This window comes from Mustela lutreola, chromosome 1 (genome assembly GCF_030435805.1).
Source record: "Mustela lutreola isolate mMusLut2 chromosome 1, mMusLut2.pri, whole genome shotgun sequence".
Classification (NCBI taxonomy): Eukaryota; Metazoa; Chordata; class Mammalia; order Carnivora; family Mustelidae; genus Mustela; species Mustela lutreola.
The window spans coordinates 270360588-270378317 of NC_081290.1; the positions used below are offsets into that span (position 1 = coordinate 270360588).

Here is a 17730-nt window from a genome sequence, read left to right on the forward strand (position 1 = left end):
GGAACCCCTTTCTTGTTGCTTCCGGTCCCTTTCATGTGGAGCCACTTCTGCTACTCTGGCACCTGCCAGGCCCGGCAAGACCCAGACGTTTCTGCCGTGCACAGTGGAGGGCCTCCCCAGAATGTCCACTTGGCCCCTTCCTAAGTCAGGGTGCTCAGATCGGGGCCAGCCTGAGATCCTGGGTGCGGTCAGGGACTGCTGTCCGCTGGATGTTCTGAGAAGCTGAGACACTGCAGCTGGGCTGGCCTCCTGGGGAAGAAGCTGAGTTGGGGAGGTCTCAGCCCTGGGTCTTGCCTGCTGGGCATCTGGGTGGCCTCTTAGCCTGCCTGGGCATCAGGGCCCTTAGGGACAAATCAGGATATAAATCTACCCTCATGGGTCTAGCGTGGACATGAAGCGATGTGGAAATGAAGGGATGATCCGGATAAAGAGCCGTGTTCTGGCAGGCACACAGTGGATTCCAGACTCTGCCAAATTTCTTTTCTCTGGGAGTCATCCCTGGGAGGAACCCAAACCAAGGAAGCTTAGAAAAAGTGGATTGGATGGCCTCCTCCTGACTATGCCAATTGCTGAGAGCAGGGCGCCGAGGACCTAGAATGAAAATGGGAGCTCAGTGCCAGGAGCCCCCCACGCTCACCCCAGCAGGGGCACTGCTTCCCCACTCCCCTCCCTACCCCACCTGCCTGGGGGATCCTGTGTGGAGCTGGGGGGTAGGCAGCCCTACCCTGCACCCTGAGAACAGGGTGGGCTAGCCAGCTCCTCCCGAGCTCCAGAACATTTCTGTCTGTGACCAGGAAGTGGGGCTGAATCCGGCCCTCCTGTCCATCCACACTTGAGCTTTGTAATGATTGCTTAAGGGTGCTCAGGGGTCCTCGGTGGCTGGGGTGGGGATCTCAGCTTCTCTCAGGCCCCCCCACGGAGCTGGCCCATGTCCTCCCTGCTGACAGCCACTTGTGCCAGCTCTGGCCATGCCTTGCCTGGCACATTAAAATTGCAGGTTCCGGGTGGCCTCCCAAGAAAGTCTGTCCAGTTGTACGGACCCAGGAATCTACTTCCCTAATGGGTTCCCCCTGATCCAGTAATGCATTCCAGGCTGTTCGCCAGCCTTCTGGAAACATCCTGCCCTCCGCCTCCCGGAGAGTGCAGGGGCTTTTGTCGGGGGAGTCTGCCACTCCCTGCCAGGGGGAGGCCCATCTGCCCTAGCTCTTCTGCATCTGACAGCCTCTGGGTACAGGGCATCTGGAGGTGGGCGTGAGTTGCACCCTGTTCTGGCGGGCGATGCGCTGGGCTTCTTGGGAACTGCTGGTCAAGTACTCTGACGGAACCCAGACCTTTGCCCACAGGGGCGCCCCCAGAGAGGGTATCTTGTCATCAGGCACCTCTCTATGTCTCAGGCATATCACAGGTCAGACTTCCACGGGCCCACTCTGTCTTGCCTTCTTTAAGTATATCCTAGCTCCTTCCTCCTTGCTGTTCCCACCCCCCACCCCTCCTTCCCCTCCCCCACCCACCTGCAATGCCTTCCCCTCTCAGAGCTTCACTAGGCTGCTTCTAGGCTCTCCTCTGCTCAGACCAGCCTTTCCCAGCCACCCAGCCCACTCCCCGCCCCATGGTTGTCTACTGGAGCTAGCCTCCGTGTCCCTGTGGCTCTCCCCACAACTGGGGGATCTGTGCTGTGTATTGTCCCTACATCCCGCCCCACTGGGTGGCAGCTCCTGGCCATGGGGACCTCAGTATTCTGACTCCTGTCTACCCAGCAGCTAGCACAGCGCCTGGTGGGGGCCGAGCCCAAGGGAAGCAGTGCTCGACCTTCGGCCTTCCCCTGATGGCGTGCTTAATGAGGGTGAGACAGCTGGGCCCGACTTAATGTCCTTCTCTCCATCCCCAGAGACCTCCTCCAGCTCGCTCAAGGTAGGGGCCTGCGTCTTCATCGGTGTGGGGGCCATCACCATGTTCATGGGCTTCCTGGGTTGCATTGGTGCCATCAAGGAGGTCCGCTGCCTGCTGGGGCTGGTGAGTACTGCCGGCCAGCTGAGGGGCACCTGCGTGTACCCTGGTTCCAACTGCGGGAGCGCCTGCAGGGGTGAGCAGGGCGGGTGCACCCCAGGGGACTGGGCATGCAGCTGACTCCTTGCTCCTCTGTGTCCCCAGTACTTTGCCTTCCTCCTCCTGATCCTTATCATCCAGGTGGCTGCAGGAGCCCTCTTCTATTTCAACATGGGCAAGGTAAGCACTCTCCTGGCCCCTGGCTGGGCTGGGCCTGGAGGGGGATTGGTCCCAGGGGGTAGGGGAGAGACCAGGGGCCCCTCAGCTGTCTCAGACAAACCCAGAAGGTCTGGTCCCTGTGATCTCCTAGTGAGATGGGAGGGGTACAGCATTCTGGGCAGGGTCGCCGTGGGCCTGAATGCAGCTCTACCCCAGCACCTTGTAGCTGGGGGACGGTAGGCAAGCTGCTTGCCTCTTGGGGCCTGTCTCCCCTTCTGCAAATGGAGGGCAATAATAATTTAGCTTCTGGTTCTGATGAGGATTCAGGGGGATTATCATAGTAAAAACATAGCACAGTGCTCGGCATGGTCAACGCCCAAAAGATGTTGTTCATCTTGTTTTTATTCAAGCACCTCAGCAAGTACTAAATCCATGCCACTCATCCATAGATGGGGCACAGGGAGGACACTGTCAATAAAGAAAATCAGTTTTGCGTCACAGGGAAGGCACTCAGCATAAAGGAATAGAAAGGCTATCAGGCTGACATTCACTATTGACTTAATCAGAAGTCAGGCTAGATCAGAGACAATGCTTCTGGCTGTCTGCTCAGCATCCTCACCATGCCACTCACTAGATCACTCCACTCACCTCATGGTCACAAGATGGCTGCCAGAGCACCATCTGTGCTGCTGTAGCCGGAACAGAGGGAAACGGGCAGTGCCAGACTTGGGCCATCCCTTTGATCAGAAAAGCAAGTCCTCCAACAGTCTTCTCCAGATTGGGTCACAAAGGTACCCTGCCTTTAAGGGGACTCTAGAGACACAGGCACAAGGGAGAAGGGAAGCCAGGAATAACTGTTGGGTGAGCCAGTTGATTGTGACTATCAAAGTTAGCACTTAAGGAGCACCTACTGTGTGCACACAGTATCTTCTGGAAGTTTTACACACATTGTCTTATCCTTCTGGCAGCTGGGCGCTGTGTTTCATTGACAGACAGGGGAGACAGGTGTTCAGAGAGATATCAAACAATACTGTCAGTAATACAGGGACTAGAACCCCCGCACCCCTGCGGTTGGTTCAGTGCACACCATGTATTACTGTACGATGCTGGCCACTTTGCTTTCATTCTTTCACATACTACCCCGTGATTCCCCATCCGACAGGTGAGGGGCTAGGGTACCCAGTCAGCCAGTGGCTGGGCCACGGGAGGGCCCAGAGCTCACCCCAGATCCACTGCACATGGCCTATGCCCTGGATGCCCCTGGGGGCCACCGCTTTCCTCCAGCGATACAGTTCTTACCTAGCGATCAGGGAGGCGGAGCTGGTGGCTCATGGGCTCCTAATTTTACCACTCGAAGGTCCGGTTGCTTCAGATCACTTCTTAGAAGGGAGGCAAGAAAACATTACACCAACATCAACAACTAACACTTCGTGAAGCCTAGAACAAGGCTGCCACCCCCTGTGGCGGGCCGACTGTGCTCACTGAGCTTTTCCTCCCTGGGGTCCTGTGTGGTCATGGGCATGTCACCCTCATTTTCAGATGTGGAAGCAGAACGCAGAAATGAGCCCCCTTGATCAAAGGTCACACGGCGAGTAAGCAGCAGGGCCAGGCTTTGAACCCAGGCGGCTCCTGGTTCATACTGGTGTGATTTTCATAGCAGTGGCTCCTACCTGAGTCTGTTTTCCTTCTTTATAATCCACTCCTAGCCTCCCAGAAGTAGAGTTGAGTTCCAACACAGGCACCGGGTAACTAAAGTCAAAACGAGAGGGACTGGAATGCACAGTGGGAGAGGAGAAGCAGTGGCCCTTTCCCAGAAGTAGAGTTGAGTTCCAACACAGGCACTGGGTAACTAAAGTCAAAATGAGAGGGACTGAATGCACAGTGGGAGAGGAGAAGCAGTGGCCCTGACACCAGGACACTAGACACAGTAGCTGAGGGCTAACTTGAATACTGAGCTTCCTGGAAGCCAAGGCAAAAGGGGAAATAGTGGTTTCAGCAGATGAAAGGGAGCTCGCTTGGCTACCAGACAGGGAGGCAGCATTTAAAGGAGGGCAACTCTTTTCTCAGTGAAAGGATTGTAAGATCTGGTCTTTATTTCTGCCCTGTGCCACCTGGGGATTCTCTGGGACCCAGTTGGTGGTAGGTCATAATCAGGGTGGATAAGAACTGGGCCCTGGTAAGCTGGGTTCCATGACTCAGAAGGCGGTCGGCTCTGTAAGGGTCTCGGGCAGTCTGCCTTCTCACTGTCTGATTTCCCCATCTCATAGTAATAACGACGACCCCCATCTCGGGCCCCTGTTGAATGCCAACCACATGCCAGGAGCGGAGCAAGTAACCTGATACACACTTCGGTTTTACAAACATTTTCCAGTTTTAAGAAACTGAGGCAGAGAGCAGCAAAATGACTTGGCCACAGCCACACACAGCTCAGATGCTTCAGAATGGAGAATTCCATCCCCATCCCTCTGACCCAACCAAGGCCCATGCCTGCCTTTCCAGCACCCTGCCTCCCTGTGGGCTGGTATGATCTCCGCTTGGCTGACAGCCAGCAGCTCCGCCTCAGTGGCGTCCCACGGCCCCAGAGCAAGGCTTGTTTGGAGAATCAGGACTCCTGACTCCAGTCCAAACTGTCCGCCCTACCCCGTGATTCCCTCCCCTGCCTCCCGCTCCTCCTCCCCACCAGGCTCCATACCCCATGCCCCCAGGTCCCAGCCCTCCTCACCTTGGCCCACCTCTCCTGAAAGGCAGAGGGACATTTCCTGGATCTGCTGGGGATGTTCTGGCAGTGCTCGCTCACTCAAGTTAGAATGAATGATTTATTTTTTCTTTCCCAGCACATTGTAAATCCCGGTGGAAGACTAAACATGTCCTTGATGATGTTTATTCCTGCCGATGAGGTCCAGCTGGGGAAGTGGGTCTTGTTGAGCCTAGAGGAAGAGAACTTCTAGAGGCAGCGGGCTGTCCTTTCTCTCACTCTGCAGGCCTCCTGGGCAGGTGGAAGGAGTCGAGCCACTGGGGTCCCCTCTGCCCCTGCCCGAAGTGGTCTCTGGGGATGCCATTTGTCCCTCCTGCCCTGAGTTCCCAGCAGCCACGGTTCCCCGGGCAGCAACAGGGTAGGCTGGGGGCCTAGGGCAAGGCACATGGCCTCTCGAGCCCGGGCTTCTGCATCTCTGAATTGAAGGGAAAAGCGGCTGGGCCCCCACTCCCACCCAGAGTTGAAGGGAGCACAGACTGCAACACTTGTATAAGATAGGGAGGGGGCCAAGGCCTCAACTCTAGGACTCAACTGCCCGTGTTCGAATCGCTGCTCTGAGGCCCTCAGCAAGTTACTCAACCTCTCTGTGCTCCACGCATGTCACTGGTCAGACAGCGGTAACAATACAGGTTCGTTCCCCTTAGCCGCAGTTCTGAAATCCGAGAACCACTCTGAAAAGCAAAAATGCCCTTTGCAGCTCGTTCAGTGGCAGAATCAAACCCGAAGAGAAGCCAGGCTATTCGTGGCCTCTGTGTACCCCATTCAGGGGGCCCTTGGGAATTATGAATGGGAAAGAATGCGGGGTGTGACCCAGACCCCAATCCCTTTCTAAAATTGGAACACTGCTCAGTGCCAGAGCACCCGGGGCCCCAAGGCCCATCTCCCCAAGGCCATCTCCTAGCTCTTTGCTGCGGATTTGAGAGCCCCGCCAATGGGAAGGGCCTGAGTAGCGCCTGGCCCAGAGCAGACACCTCCTGGACTCCTTGGGAGGGCTCACTGGTTCCCATCATTAACTTCATTAATGCTTAGTAAGGGCTCAGGAAACGGCAGCTGTTCCTCTTGTCTTTGGTGTTAGTCTTAGCGAGAGCCGTGGGCCAGGGTTTGAGAGTGGGGATTCCTTTAGCTCTTTGCTCATCTGATCACGTATATCCAGCCCCAGTTTGGTGGGCCTGCCCCAAGTCTGGGCTTCTAGGGCCCTGTGTTCTCGGCTGGGATCTGCCTCTGGCTGCCCCAGGGGCTTGGACAACTTGCCCAGCCTCTTGGAGTGCCAGCTGACATCTCGGGGGCCTTTCCCAGCTTTGACGCTCTGGGATTCTGGCTTGTCCTCTCCAGGAAGAGGAGAGTGGGAGAGGGTCTCGAGGAAGAAAGGGAGTACTCTCTGCTGGGACATGCCGGGCACTGGCCTTGGCACACTCAGGCAGGCCCTGCTGCTCCCCTGCCCAATGGCCCACAAGGGTGAGGCCGCTGAGGCTTCAGTGGATAATGTCAGGGGGCTGCGCAGAAGAGCAGGGCGCTGAGGGCTTGAAGGGGAAGGAGCTCGAGTTGGGCTGGGTGGGTGCTGGGGATTGGGGTTGGGGGCAGTGGCCCAGCCACACTGCTGTGCCCTTCCTCACCCTGGGGGAGGCTGGTCAGGAACACGGTGATGCCCTCCCCGCTCTTACCCTTTCCTACCGGAGAAGTTCAGAGGAGCCAGTGTGCGTGTGTCGCAGCGCCCTGACCTATAGGTGGTAAGGGGTTCCCCAAGGACAGTGCTGTTCTGTGAGATGCCTGCTCCCTATGACGGAAACTTCCTGATGCTCTGGCCCAGGTTGCTACCAGCCTTGGGGGTGGACAGCTGGAGCTAGGACAGAGACATGTGACCTTTGTCTTCCCTTTGGGAAGGGGAGGAAGGCCTGCAGGCATTCCTTCTGGAAGGGGATCATGGAGAGCAGTGGGATGGAGAGTCTTTTTTTTTTTTTTTTTTTTTTTTAGTATTTTATTTATTTGACAAGAGTGAGAGAGGATAAGCAGGGGGAGTGGCAGAGGGTGAGGAAGAAGCAGGCTTCTGGCTGAGCAGGGAGCCCGATGTGGGTCTCTATCCCAGGACCTCCGGATCATGACCTGATTCGAAGGCAGATGCTTAACCGACTGAACCACCCAGGTGCCTTGGGTTGAAAATTCTTAAGGCGCTGGGTGCTGGGTGCCCGTGTGGCTCCTTGGCTCCGTGGCAGTGGAAGGTGGAGCCTGACTCAGACCCCGCCCTCAAGGAGTTAACTGGAGCCTGGGGAGTTCTGGGTTGCTGGTTATGTACTTTGCTGCCTGCTTTCAGGAAAGACTCGGGTGCGGTGACTAGGAGTAAACACACCACCCCCTCTGCATCCACCACTACCAACAAGGGCCCTCATTTCTTATTGGGATCCCAGGCTGAAGCCTCAGACCCACTGTGTCTGCATTCTGGCAAAGCACCTGGCAACATGTCCTATGGGATCCCCAGGAGAAGACAGGAAGATGTGGGTCCATTTCATTGCTTGGGGCGGTGGGGGGGCACCTCGTTCTCGAGGGCAATTTGATGCCTAGAATAAAGAGCATGGAGAGAGGTCAGCACACCATCCCAAGGAGTGGGTGGAGGAGCCGGAGAGGAGAGGGGGTGGAGGGAGACCCAGTCTGGTCTTGAATATCCAAATGGTTTCTCCTGGGAGAGAGTGATCTGATTTGTTTCAGCTGGTCCCCTCTGGAACTTAAAATGAATTGCTTACATCAAGAGCCTCCCCACCCCCGCAATGTGCCATTCTGTGGGGTCCTGAGTTCTCCATACGGGGAGAATTTAAGCAGAGCCCAAGAAGGTATGGGAAGGGCTCTTACTGAGGTCTCTTCTAATCCTGCCTCTGTGTGAAACAGCAGGCTGCAACAAGGTGGAGTGCAAGCACAGCCGGTGGTAGTGGGGAGCTGCCCCAGAGGGGACGGTGGGGTGGGGGTGGGGAGGGTGGGGGTGTGTGGGGGGTGTGGAAACAGTGGGGGTCGGCTGCAGTTCAGATCGCAGGCTTCTGGAGCCTCCCCATTAGGGTTAAGTCCCGTCTCTGCTGCTCGCTAGCTGTGTGATCTTGCCAAGTCGTGCCTCTGTGCTCTGTGCTGGGAAATGGGGAGGAGGGACCGGGCAGCTTTCCAGGACTGGCCTCGGAGGCGTGTGACCTGAGTGGTTACACAGGGCCCTCCGCTTCAAAGGGTCCATGCTTGGTTTATACTCTGCTGCTGCTGCGTTGAAATTTATAATCCTTTTTAAGCAAGGGACCCTGCATTTTCATTTTGCTCTGAGCTGTAATGAATGCTGCTGGTCCTTGGGAAGGACTGTTTTTTGTTTGTTTGTTTGTTTTTTAATCCTGGGCACAACTCTTCATTGCATAGATAGTAACGAGATAGGCCAGAGCTGGCTGGAGGCTCTGTGGGATCCAGATTTCTGAAGGCTGCCCCTGGGACTCTGTCCTTCTCAGTCCCTTGATCTGGCTCTGGCTCTTCTCTGTCAGCTGCCTTCTTGGGCAGGCAGTCCCCGTAGGCCCTCGTGTTGCCCGATGAGCAGAAAGAGAAGGTCACATTGGGTGACAAATCCCATCCTTGAAGCACTCCCTGTGCCCAGGGTGGGGGAGGTCGCCGATGGCAGCCTGGGACTTGCCCATGGCAATGAGAGGGGCAGGGCTTCCGGGCTCATGAAGGGATTGGGGGGGTTACCCCTAAGGAAAGGAAGTGCTGTTTCTAGAAGGGAGAATTGGGTGCAGCGCAGGGAGAAACCCCAGAAGCGTCCCCTACAGGGACGAAGGAAGAGAGTGGGCATCTTCCCCTTTCCCCTTCCCGCTTGCTCTTGTCTCAGGCATGACCTGGTTGCCAGGGTGACTGCCCCTGAGCTCCCGACTCGGCCTCCTGGGCATGGGGATCCCAAGGCATCTGCTGAGAGCTGAACCAGCCCCTGCGGCGGCCCGTTGTCCCTGTGGCCTCGCTGGGTCTCTCAGCTCCCTTCTGGGCTGCAGGATGAGGTGGTGTTTCCATGGAAACCCCCCAGCCTCAGTGGAAACCACTGGGCTTCCATCACTTTTCTCATGTCAGGGGACCTGAAATAGGGAAGTATGGGCTGGGGTATAAATAAAGACAAGGTGGGGGGCGGGGAGGGCAGGTAAGACCGCTGTGGGAGAAGCAGCTGTCCATGCAAATGCCCCCTTCTTTCCGGATCATTCTCTCCCCCCCCCCCCCCGGAAAAGAGGCGGAGCAGAGAGGGTCAGGGCAGAAAGACCCAAGCCTGCAGGAGCCCCAGCTGTAGGACGGGGAGCTAGCTAGCTGCTTAGCTTCTCCAGGCCGTTCCTTCACACGCTCTGACCTCCTTCAAGCTGTGCCCAAGTGGTTTCAGTGCTGATAGAGCTTCACAGATCAAAACTTGGGTTCCAGGGCCAAATCCCAGCTCTTCACATGTTGGCCGTGTGACCCATGTTGCTGTGTAATCACGCTCTCTGAGCCTCATTTCCTGCATCTCTATTAATGCACAAAAAAGTACTTAGTATGGCTGGTTTCTGAGAGGTATTTGATAAAACTTAGCCGCTGTGATTCGTTGCTGGTAGGAAGGCTTTGTACCTTGTAAAGCTCAGTGTGAGTGAAGGGAAGAGAACCACGCTGGGGATTCTGTCAAGAGGGAGGGGGCAGAGAGCAGGCCTGGGGAGCGGGGCTGGTTTCCCAGGGCCGTGAAGGGAGGGGGCAAGGAGCCAGGGCTGCTGGTCTCTCCAGAGGGTTGTGGGTTTTCTGAGCTGCCCGCGGAGAGCTGAGGCAGCCCACTCACCGCGTTGTGAGCTGGGCTCTGAAAACCCCTGCCAGGAAGTGTCTGTCCTATATCCTGATTCCCCTTTCTCCGGAACCCAGGGACAGGTTTGTGGCGGTCCCCTCGGTACCCTGGCCTCTCACCCTGGGCTTCTGTGGTGACAGCAGGTGGCTGTGACTCGCTTATTTGTGCTGGTGTGCCAGGGAGGCCCCTGGACAAGGTCCATGGGAGAGGCCAGGCGGGGCCAGGCTTGGTCTGGCTCTCAGGGTGGAGGGCAGCGGAGGGGGGCGGCGGGGCCTTGTTCCTACCTGGGGCTCGGGGCCCTGTTCTCAGTTCTCAAGGTTGGTTTCGGGTTTGCCTCCCTTTGCACGGCTGACTTGTTCCTGAAAAGCTGCCTGGGTGCGATCCTCTGTTGAGAGCCGCCCCTGGGCGGCCTTTGGGGCTGAGTCCTTTTATTCCTTGTGCCCCTCATCTGCCTTTGTAAATCGTTGTTTCCTTGGTGGCGTTGAGAAAAGCAGATGCTTCTCTCCCTCACCAACGGACCCTGAATTCCCCGACACAGTCAGGATCTGGAGTTCGCAGGGTTGCAGGGCAGGCATGAGGACTAATGGGGAGAGTATGTGAGTACTGCCCTGGGGCGCAGCATTAGGCGGTGAACGTACAGCCATCCGTTATTCAAGTACAGCTCACGTCTGACCTGGCCAGGCTTCACCAGGTATGGTCCTTGCTCCCATGACTCTGACATTTTAGTGGAGGGGAGACACAGTACATCCTGAAAAGGAATGAGCTCGTAATGACAATGCTATGAAACAGCAGGCCCACCCTTGCAGGCTGAGGAGAGCCTGGGAGGGGGTGTTGGAGGGGACAGAGAAGAGATATATTCTGTAGGATGGTCCAGGAGGGCCTTTCGGAGGAGGTGACCTTTAAACAAAGCCCTGGAGGAAGTGGACCAGTGAGCCATGTTAATATGTGGGGGAAGAGGATGACAGGTGGAAGAGGAAGTGCAAAGGTCCTGAGGCACGAGCATGCCTAGCAGAAAGACAGCAAAGCAGATCTGGGTAATTGAAGTAGAAGGTGAAAAACAGAAAATGGTTTGGGAAGAGGGGGGGCGAAACAAGGCTGGGCCTTGTGGGTTTCAGGAAATCCGACCTTGACCCTTACTCTCCCCTCCGTCTGCAGCTAAAGCAGGAAATGGGCAACATCGTGACCAACCTCATTCAGAACTACAAGGACAGTCATGAGGACAGACTGCAGGAGGCCTGGGACTACGTGCAGGCCCAGGTTAGGCGACGGTGGCAGGGGTGGGGGTGGCGTGAGCGTCCTGGCCCAGTGTGTCTGAGTCTGGGTGTCGTCTGCCTGACTGAATATTCCAGAGAGTTTGTATATGAGTGTGTATCTGTTGGGGGCAAGGGGCCTATGAGTTGTACCCCTGCCTAGCACCCCAGCTCCCACCCCAGTCTCTCAGGGGGCCCAGGGTCTTGGAGGCTGCCCAGGGCTCCTGATGCCCCCAGTCTATGGCCAGAGCAGGAGGGCCCTCCTCGCAAGCCAGGCTGGGGAGTGTCAGGAGTCCTTCCGGGGGGGTTAAGGAACTGGGTGCCAAGGCTGATGTGCAGACACGAGTCTGAGTGGAGGCTACCTCTGGGAGGGTATTGGCATGGGATATACCCATGGGAACCTTCTGGAGTGAAAGGAATGTTCTATCTAAATCCTGATCCAACTGGCAGTCATGTCAGTCTATGTTTAAAATTTTGTCAAGCTGTGTGTGTGTGTGTGTGTGTGTGTGTGTGTGTGTGTGTTCCACCTCAGGTAAGTGAGAGAGACAGACTGACTGAATGAAAGAATGAGAGAATGACTGACTGACAGATTCCATGACTGACAGACTGAATGAATGAATGATGGACTGGCGACAAAACGACTGACTGACTGACTGAACGAATGATGGACTGACTGAATGAATGAATGACAGAATGAATGAATGCATGCATGAATGATGGACTGACTGGCAAACAGAATGACTGACTATATGAATGAATGAATGAATGAATGAATGAATGGTGGGCTGGCTGACTGACTGAGAGACAGAATAACTGACTGGCCCACTGGGTTCCCAGCATGCCCTGATGGCGAGCCAGTCACCACACACACAAACGGACCTCGGGGATCAGGTCCCAGAGGCTGTATGCCCTTGGTGGGGACCCAGCGTCTCTGGGCTGCCGCAGCGGCCTCCTATCTCCCGAGGGGGCACCGGCCACAGCGGTCACTCAGGGCCTGCCTGCAGCTCTGACTGACTGCCGCCTGGCAGGGGACTGGGGTATGAGGGGCAGGGGTGAGGGCAGCGGGAGTAGGTCCGACTCCACGGCACCAGGAGAGCAGGGATCTGGAGACGGGACTCTGTCCAAACCACATGGGTGCATCCCCTTTTCTGGGCCGTGAAGAGGGGAGGGTAGTGTTTCCTGCCTCACAGTGTTTGGTGAGGAGGACCAGATGGAGCCGGGTTGGGGGGGGCCTGTGTCCGCTGTGGCGCTCAGTGCCTGTGGGAAGATGTTTTCCTCACACGTTCAGTTTGACCCACAGTTGCTGAGGTTGGGGGTTCCCTCATGTCCCAGGATGAACACGTCCCTCCTTCAAGGAGCCTGGGGGAGAGGCGGGTCCCTTGAGAGATGGTGCGCACCCTGCCGTGGGAAGCACTTGACTGGTTGGGGGATTTCTGCAGCTGGTGAGGCCTCTAGATCATTCTGATGTCTGTCAGATGCCTCCTTGGCACGGTGGTTAAGAAAGCTGACTGAGTCAGGCCCCTGAGGCTGGGACTACCAGCTCTGCTGCTTGCGGAGCCTGGGTCCCTGTCTGGCAAACAGGGCCTTGGACCCGTGCTTGTGTGAGAGGAGTGTGTGAAGCCGGTGGCGCTTACACAGCGCTTTGGTGGCATGTTGGTGATGAAGGCTTCTTGGTCTCAGCAAGAGGCGGGGTCGGGGACTCTGCCTGGTGTGGTGGTCAAGGAGCGCTGTTGCCTTCTGATGAGGGTATGAGGGCCTGGGTGCGCCCCTCAGCGGTGCTGGCCTCTGGCCCAGGCTGGAAGCTGCTAAGCATCCAGACAGAGGGAAGGAGGACAGAAGGAAGGAACCTGTCCCAGCCACTGCCTGAGCTTGGCTCGCCCCCTGCTGGTCACCAGGCTGCTGGCCAGGGACCCGCCACGTTGAGCTGGGAGGGAAGCAGGGGGGACCATCCATGCACCCAGCGAGGGGGACGTGAAGCTTACCCTGCAAGTCCACTTAATCCTCCCAGGGACCCTGGCAGAGTGGCTCTCGCTAACCCTTTTCTACGAGGAAGCCGGGGCTGGTGGCTGGCACAGGCCCTCCCCAACTCGGTTCTTCCTTCCCAGGGGCCTTTTCAGCACAGGCCTAGCTCCTCACATCCCAGCCCTGTCAGGAATTCAAGCCCAGATGTGACCCACAGCCCCTCAGGGTCCCTTCACGAGCCCCACGGAGGCCCTTCTGGCCCAGGGAGTCTCAAAAGGCCTTCTTCCCCTCTGGAGCTAGAACATTTTCTCTTCCAAAACGCAGAATTGGCCATATCTCCTTTTTCACCTTGACAACCAGGAAGCTCACAGCCAGATCTCAATTCTAACATGTACACAGCAGCTAAAAGTGGAGCTGGCCTTTCCCGAGCCATCCAGATCAGAGCTGGACACTTGGCCTGCCTCGTCCCGGGGAGTCCTCCCAGCAGCCCCTTGACTTAGGAACCTTTGTTACCCCATTTCGCAGATGAGGAGACTGAGGAAAGCACTTTAACCGAAGTTAAGCTGCTGGTACATGGCAAAGCTGGGATTTGAACCCAGTCGCTGAACCCAAAGCTGGGATTTGAACCCAGTCGCTCTTTTTAAAAAATTACTTATTTCAAGTAGGCTTCATACACAATGTGGGGCTTGAACTCACGACCCAGAGATCAAGAGTTGCCTGCTCTACGGACTGAGGCTGCCAAGCTCCCCGAGACCCCCACTCTTAACTGTGTGTTGTTTGCCCTGCTCTGTCCCACTTATCTGTGTCCTGTCTTTCAACTTGAACGTCCCTCCTGTGCTGCTTTGTATTTCTACTGCCCCTGACTTTTTGTCTCTTGCTGTTTTAATGTTTATGATGTCTGTTTCCTGAAAGCCCCTTTAAATTCCCTGTGGCTCCCAGAAGCCAGAGTGAAACCTAAACTCTGATCCTGGTGGTTTGCTGGGCCTGGGCGGGGGGGGGGGGGGGGGGGGCGGGGGTGGTGGTGGCTGAAAGTGGTCGATCTGAGCCTCTGTCCTGGAGATGCCGCCTCCCCCTGGAGGGCCGCCTGCCTGAGAGCTGTGGGCGTGAGCAGCTGGTCTCCCCGCAGGTGAAGTGCTGCGGCTGGGTCAGCTTCTACAACTGGACGGAAAACACGGAGCTCATGAACCGCACCAACATCACCTACCCCTGCTCCTGCGAGGCCAGGAGGGAGGAACAGGACAGCTTCGTGGTGAGGAAGGGCTTCTGTGAGGCTTTGGACAGCAACAGGACCGAGAGCGGGAACAGCCCCGAGTACTGGCCCGTGTACCATGAGGTGTGTGGACAGCTGTGGGGCCCGCGCTGGACTTGGGGCACCCTGGGGTCTGGGTACTCGGGCCACCCTTCCTTCACTTAGCTGTTTCTGCCTTTGATTCACCTGTTTGCTTGTCATTTGTACCTGCAGCAACATATTCGTTGATTTACGCAGTCAGGGAACACACAGACCCCGCTCTGCCGGCCCTCTGGGCCAGGTCAGGGCGGGGCGTCCCGGCCATTGTGCATGGTGGGGTGAGGCTGCGTGGTGGGGTGACGCGGTCGTGTTTTCCCCTTGTAGGGCTGCATGAAGAAGGTGCAGGCCTGGCTGCAGGAGAACGTGGGCATCATCCTAGGCATCTGTGTGGGCGTCGCTGTCATCGAGGTCTGAATCCCTTCCCCCTCCAGCACCCCGGCTCAGCTCCCAGCCCTACCATCCCCGCTGATGGCCTCAGGGAGGCCAGGCCGGCCTGATCACTGTCCCCTCCCTGGGCGCCTCTGCCGCAGGAGCCACAGGCTGGTCCTGAGGCTTTCGTTGTGGGTCCACTCCATCCCGCTCAAGCCCCGGGACCCTCGCCGACCTGCACAGTGAGATCCTGCCCTGGGTCCTCCCTCTGACTCCTGCCCTCTGCCCCGACAGCTCCTGGGGATGCTCCTGTCCATCTGCTTGTGCCGGCACGTCCACTCTGAAGACTACAGCAAGGTCCCCAAGTACTGAGGCGGCTGCTGTCCCCCATCTCCCTGCCAGTCCCCCAGCCTCCAGGCTCCTCAGGGTCTCCAGGTTCTGCTCTAGGCTCACCACCCACCTCACTCCCCGTGCCCGTCCTGTGCTGGCCGGAGAGGGGAGGCTTTCTGGGGCCTGGACCTGTCTCCCTACCTTTCTGCCTCCAGACTTGAGCCCCAGCGGCTCCGTGGCTGCTTTGCTTCTTGCCTGCCGGGATCCGCGTAGGCTCCCAGAGAGAACGCTCCCACGGCGTCCCTGCACAGGGGCACGGGGTCTCTGCCCACCTTGGGAGCTTTGTACATGGGGTGGGGAAAGGTGTATTCAACATTGGGGATGGGGGTGGGATTTGGAGAAGGCATGGGGCTGCCCACTGCGTGGGTAAACTTTTTTTTTTCCACTATAATTCTTCTATCTTTGGTTTTCACATTTTCATCGAAGGTGGTGGGAGAGGGTGGGCTTTACCTCACATTCGTAGGAGCAGCAGCCCGTCACCAGGCCAGCTCAGATCAACCGAGGATGAGGCTCTGAGCTGGGCCGAAGAAGGGGTCCCCTGGGCCGGGGAATCTGGACTGGCTCTGGGCTGCTTAGGGAATCCGGGGGATGAACCCCGGGGGTATGACACAGCTGGTCCTGCGTTTGCCAGGATCCCGAGTTGTCCAGGGAAAGGGGGGTGGGGGGAGGATGCTTTCCCCGGAGAAACTAGGTGGGCCTGTGCTTTGCCCCCGAGGGAATGGGTGGGTGAAACTGTGCCTTGTAAGGCAGTGGGAAGGGGCCCTGTGCACAGTTCTATAAAACACGTCCAAGATTTGACAAGTAACATTAAAGAGGATTTGTAACGATCCAGCTTGCCGCCTGGAGATGCTGCTTTTGGAGTCCTGAAAACAAACTGGTAAGAGGCGGTCTACCCTCAAGTAGGGCTGGAAGGGGCATTGGTTGGGAGGTGTTTCCGCAGGGCCCACCAGGTGGCGCTGCTGCCTAGCCTTGGAGCCTGGCAGAGCCCAAAGTCCCTGGCTTCTCCAGGCTCCTCACCAGCCCCAGCCCTGTGGGTCTCTAACTCCAATGGGAGCGCTGGTGAAATGGTTCTGGGCCCAGGGGATTCTGATACAGCAGATCTGGGCTGGGGACAAAGAATCTGCATTTTCAGCAGCTCCCCCAAGTGACTCCTGAATCGTGTTGCTTTTAGATTCTCTGGTCCCAATAAGTTGTAGCTACAGAAGCCCCCAGGAGAGATGGGCAGAGCAGAGGAGGGGCACGCAAACCAGACAGCCTTGTCTTCGCTGAGGAGGTGAGGGGGGGGGGGCGTGCATCTTAGGGACAGTGCAGCTGTTGATCTGAACCTAATTAATTTCTTGCAAGAGACGTTCTGTGGCTGACACTCTGGCCTGTGGAGGACATGGGGTCAGCCCCAGGGGGCTGAAGAACCCTTAAGCTCCACAGAGCCTGTTCTCTGCTGCAATCAGAGGCTCTCCCCGGGGCGCTCAGCCTGCACAGAGGCCTGAGGGCTCGGAGGGAAGCCATCCCAGCTTATTTCCTTTATAACCTGCCTCATTCTGTAGGCAAGTACATGTAATAAAACATGAACCATAACAGGGAAAATAAGAGCTTATGAGGAAGTGCAGACGTGGGTGAAATGAGACCAGCCGACTTGGCCAACCTGGTGATGGCGAATCCATGCTGTGCACATCCTGTGTTCTTCACTGCTGTACTCGCAGCAGACATCACTAGTTGATCACCGTTCTCATTTCCTTAGCCCAGAGGCACCCTGGCCATGCTCCAAGCAACCCGGGGATCGTTACCAGTTCAGTACTGTCCATCAATCCAGTTGGCCTGGGACATGAAAGCAATTGCCATCTTTGAGCTCTAGTTGTTCAGTTGAATCGAACTAATTTTCTCTCTGAGCTTCCTGGAGGCCAAAGCAAAAAGGGAAACTTTATCAGTTCTATAGCTCTCATTTCCCAGTGCTTCCATAGCTTAGCTACTAGGAAGACTGTGGCTGGCTGGAATCTAGAATTCAAGCCCACCCTCAAACACACAAACTTTGATATCCCTTCATGACTGGAGCAGAAAGCATAAACAAGCCCCCTATCCCTGACCTTGTGCTGGTTAAGGGCAGCGAGGACAGAAGCTGTGCATCTGCCAATGAGGAACCAGGAAGACCCAGCGAATGCCTGAAAAGTGATTGGATGACAATTGTACATAGTAATTGGGGCCTGAATAGCATCTGCTCAGTTCCAGTGCCTTTGACTGTCAACTGACTGACTCCCTATAATCCTGGGAGGCCCATGTTCATTATCCCCAACTTACAGATGAGGACAATGAAGAACACATGGTTAAGTAATTTCCTCCACATTCTCCTGCTTCCTGGGGAGTTGGGAGCCGTCCCACATTTACTGTCTGCCTCCTCTTGCCCAGGGAAGGGACCCACACGCCACCCTTGCACCAGTGATGGCCTTCCAGAGGGAGAAAGGCTGGGTTAAGAGACAAGCCTTGGTCCCTGGCTGTAGGCCAGGCTCCCCAGTCAGATAAGGAGACTCTGGGGCTTCAGCTAGATGAGAAGCTGTGTGGGGTGGGGACACAGTCCAGTTCAGCTCAGAGGTCCCTTGGTGACCACGTGACCATTCCCCATTAGCAGGTCTCAGGGAGGGCTTCCCTGAGAAGGGCTTGGGCCGTGTTGGGGCAGGAGAGTATAGGTTACCAGATGGTGGGGTTTTCCTGTCGCTCTGTG

The 17730-nt window shown here is 56.7% G+C and overlaps 1 protein-coding gene across 1 annotated transcript in view; it reads left to right on the forward strand.

Moving 5' to 3' along the window:
- The window catches only part of CD82 (CD82 molecule), a 49465-nt gene extending 33616 nt beyond the window's left edge, over positions 1-15849 (forward strand). The window contains exons 4-9 of the mRNA XM_059140402.1: positions 1889-2013; positions 2152-2226; positions 10914-11015; positions 14097-14303; positions 14583-14666; positions 14922-15849. Coding sequence (XP_058996385.1) covers positions 1889-2013; positions 2152-2226; positions 10914-11015; positions 14097-14303; positions 14583-14666; positions 14922-14999 — 671 coding nt within the window. The 3' untranslated portion in view covers positions 15000-15849. The remainder of the gene's footprint in view (positions 1-1888; positions 2014-2151; positions 2227-10913; positions 11016-14096; positions 14304-14582; positions 14667-14921) is intronic.
- The last annotated feature ends 1881 nt before the right edge of the window (positions 15850-17730 follow it).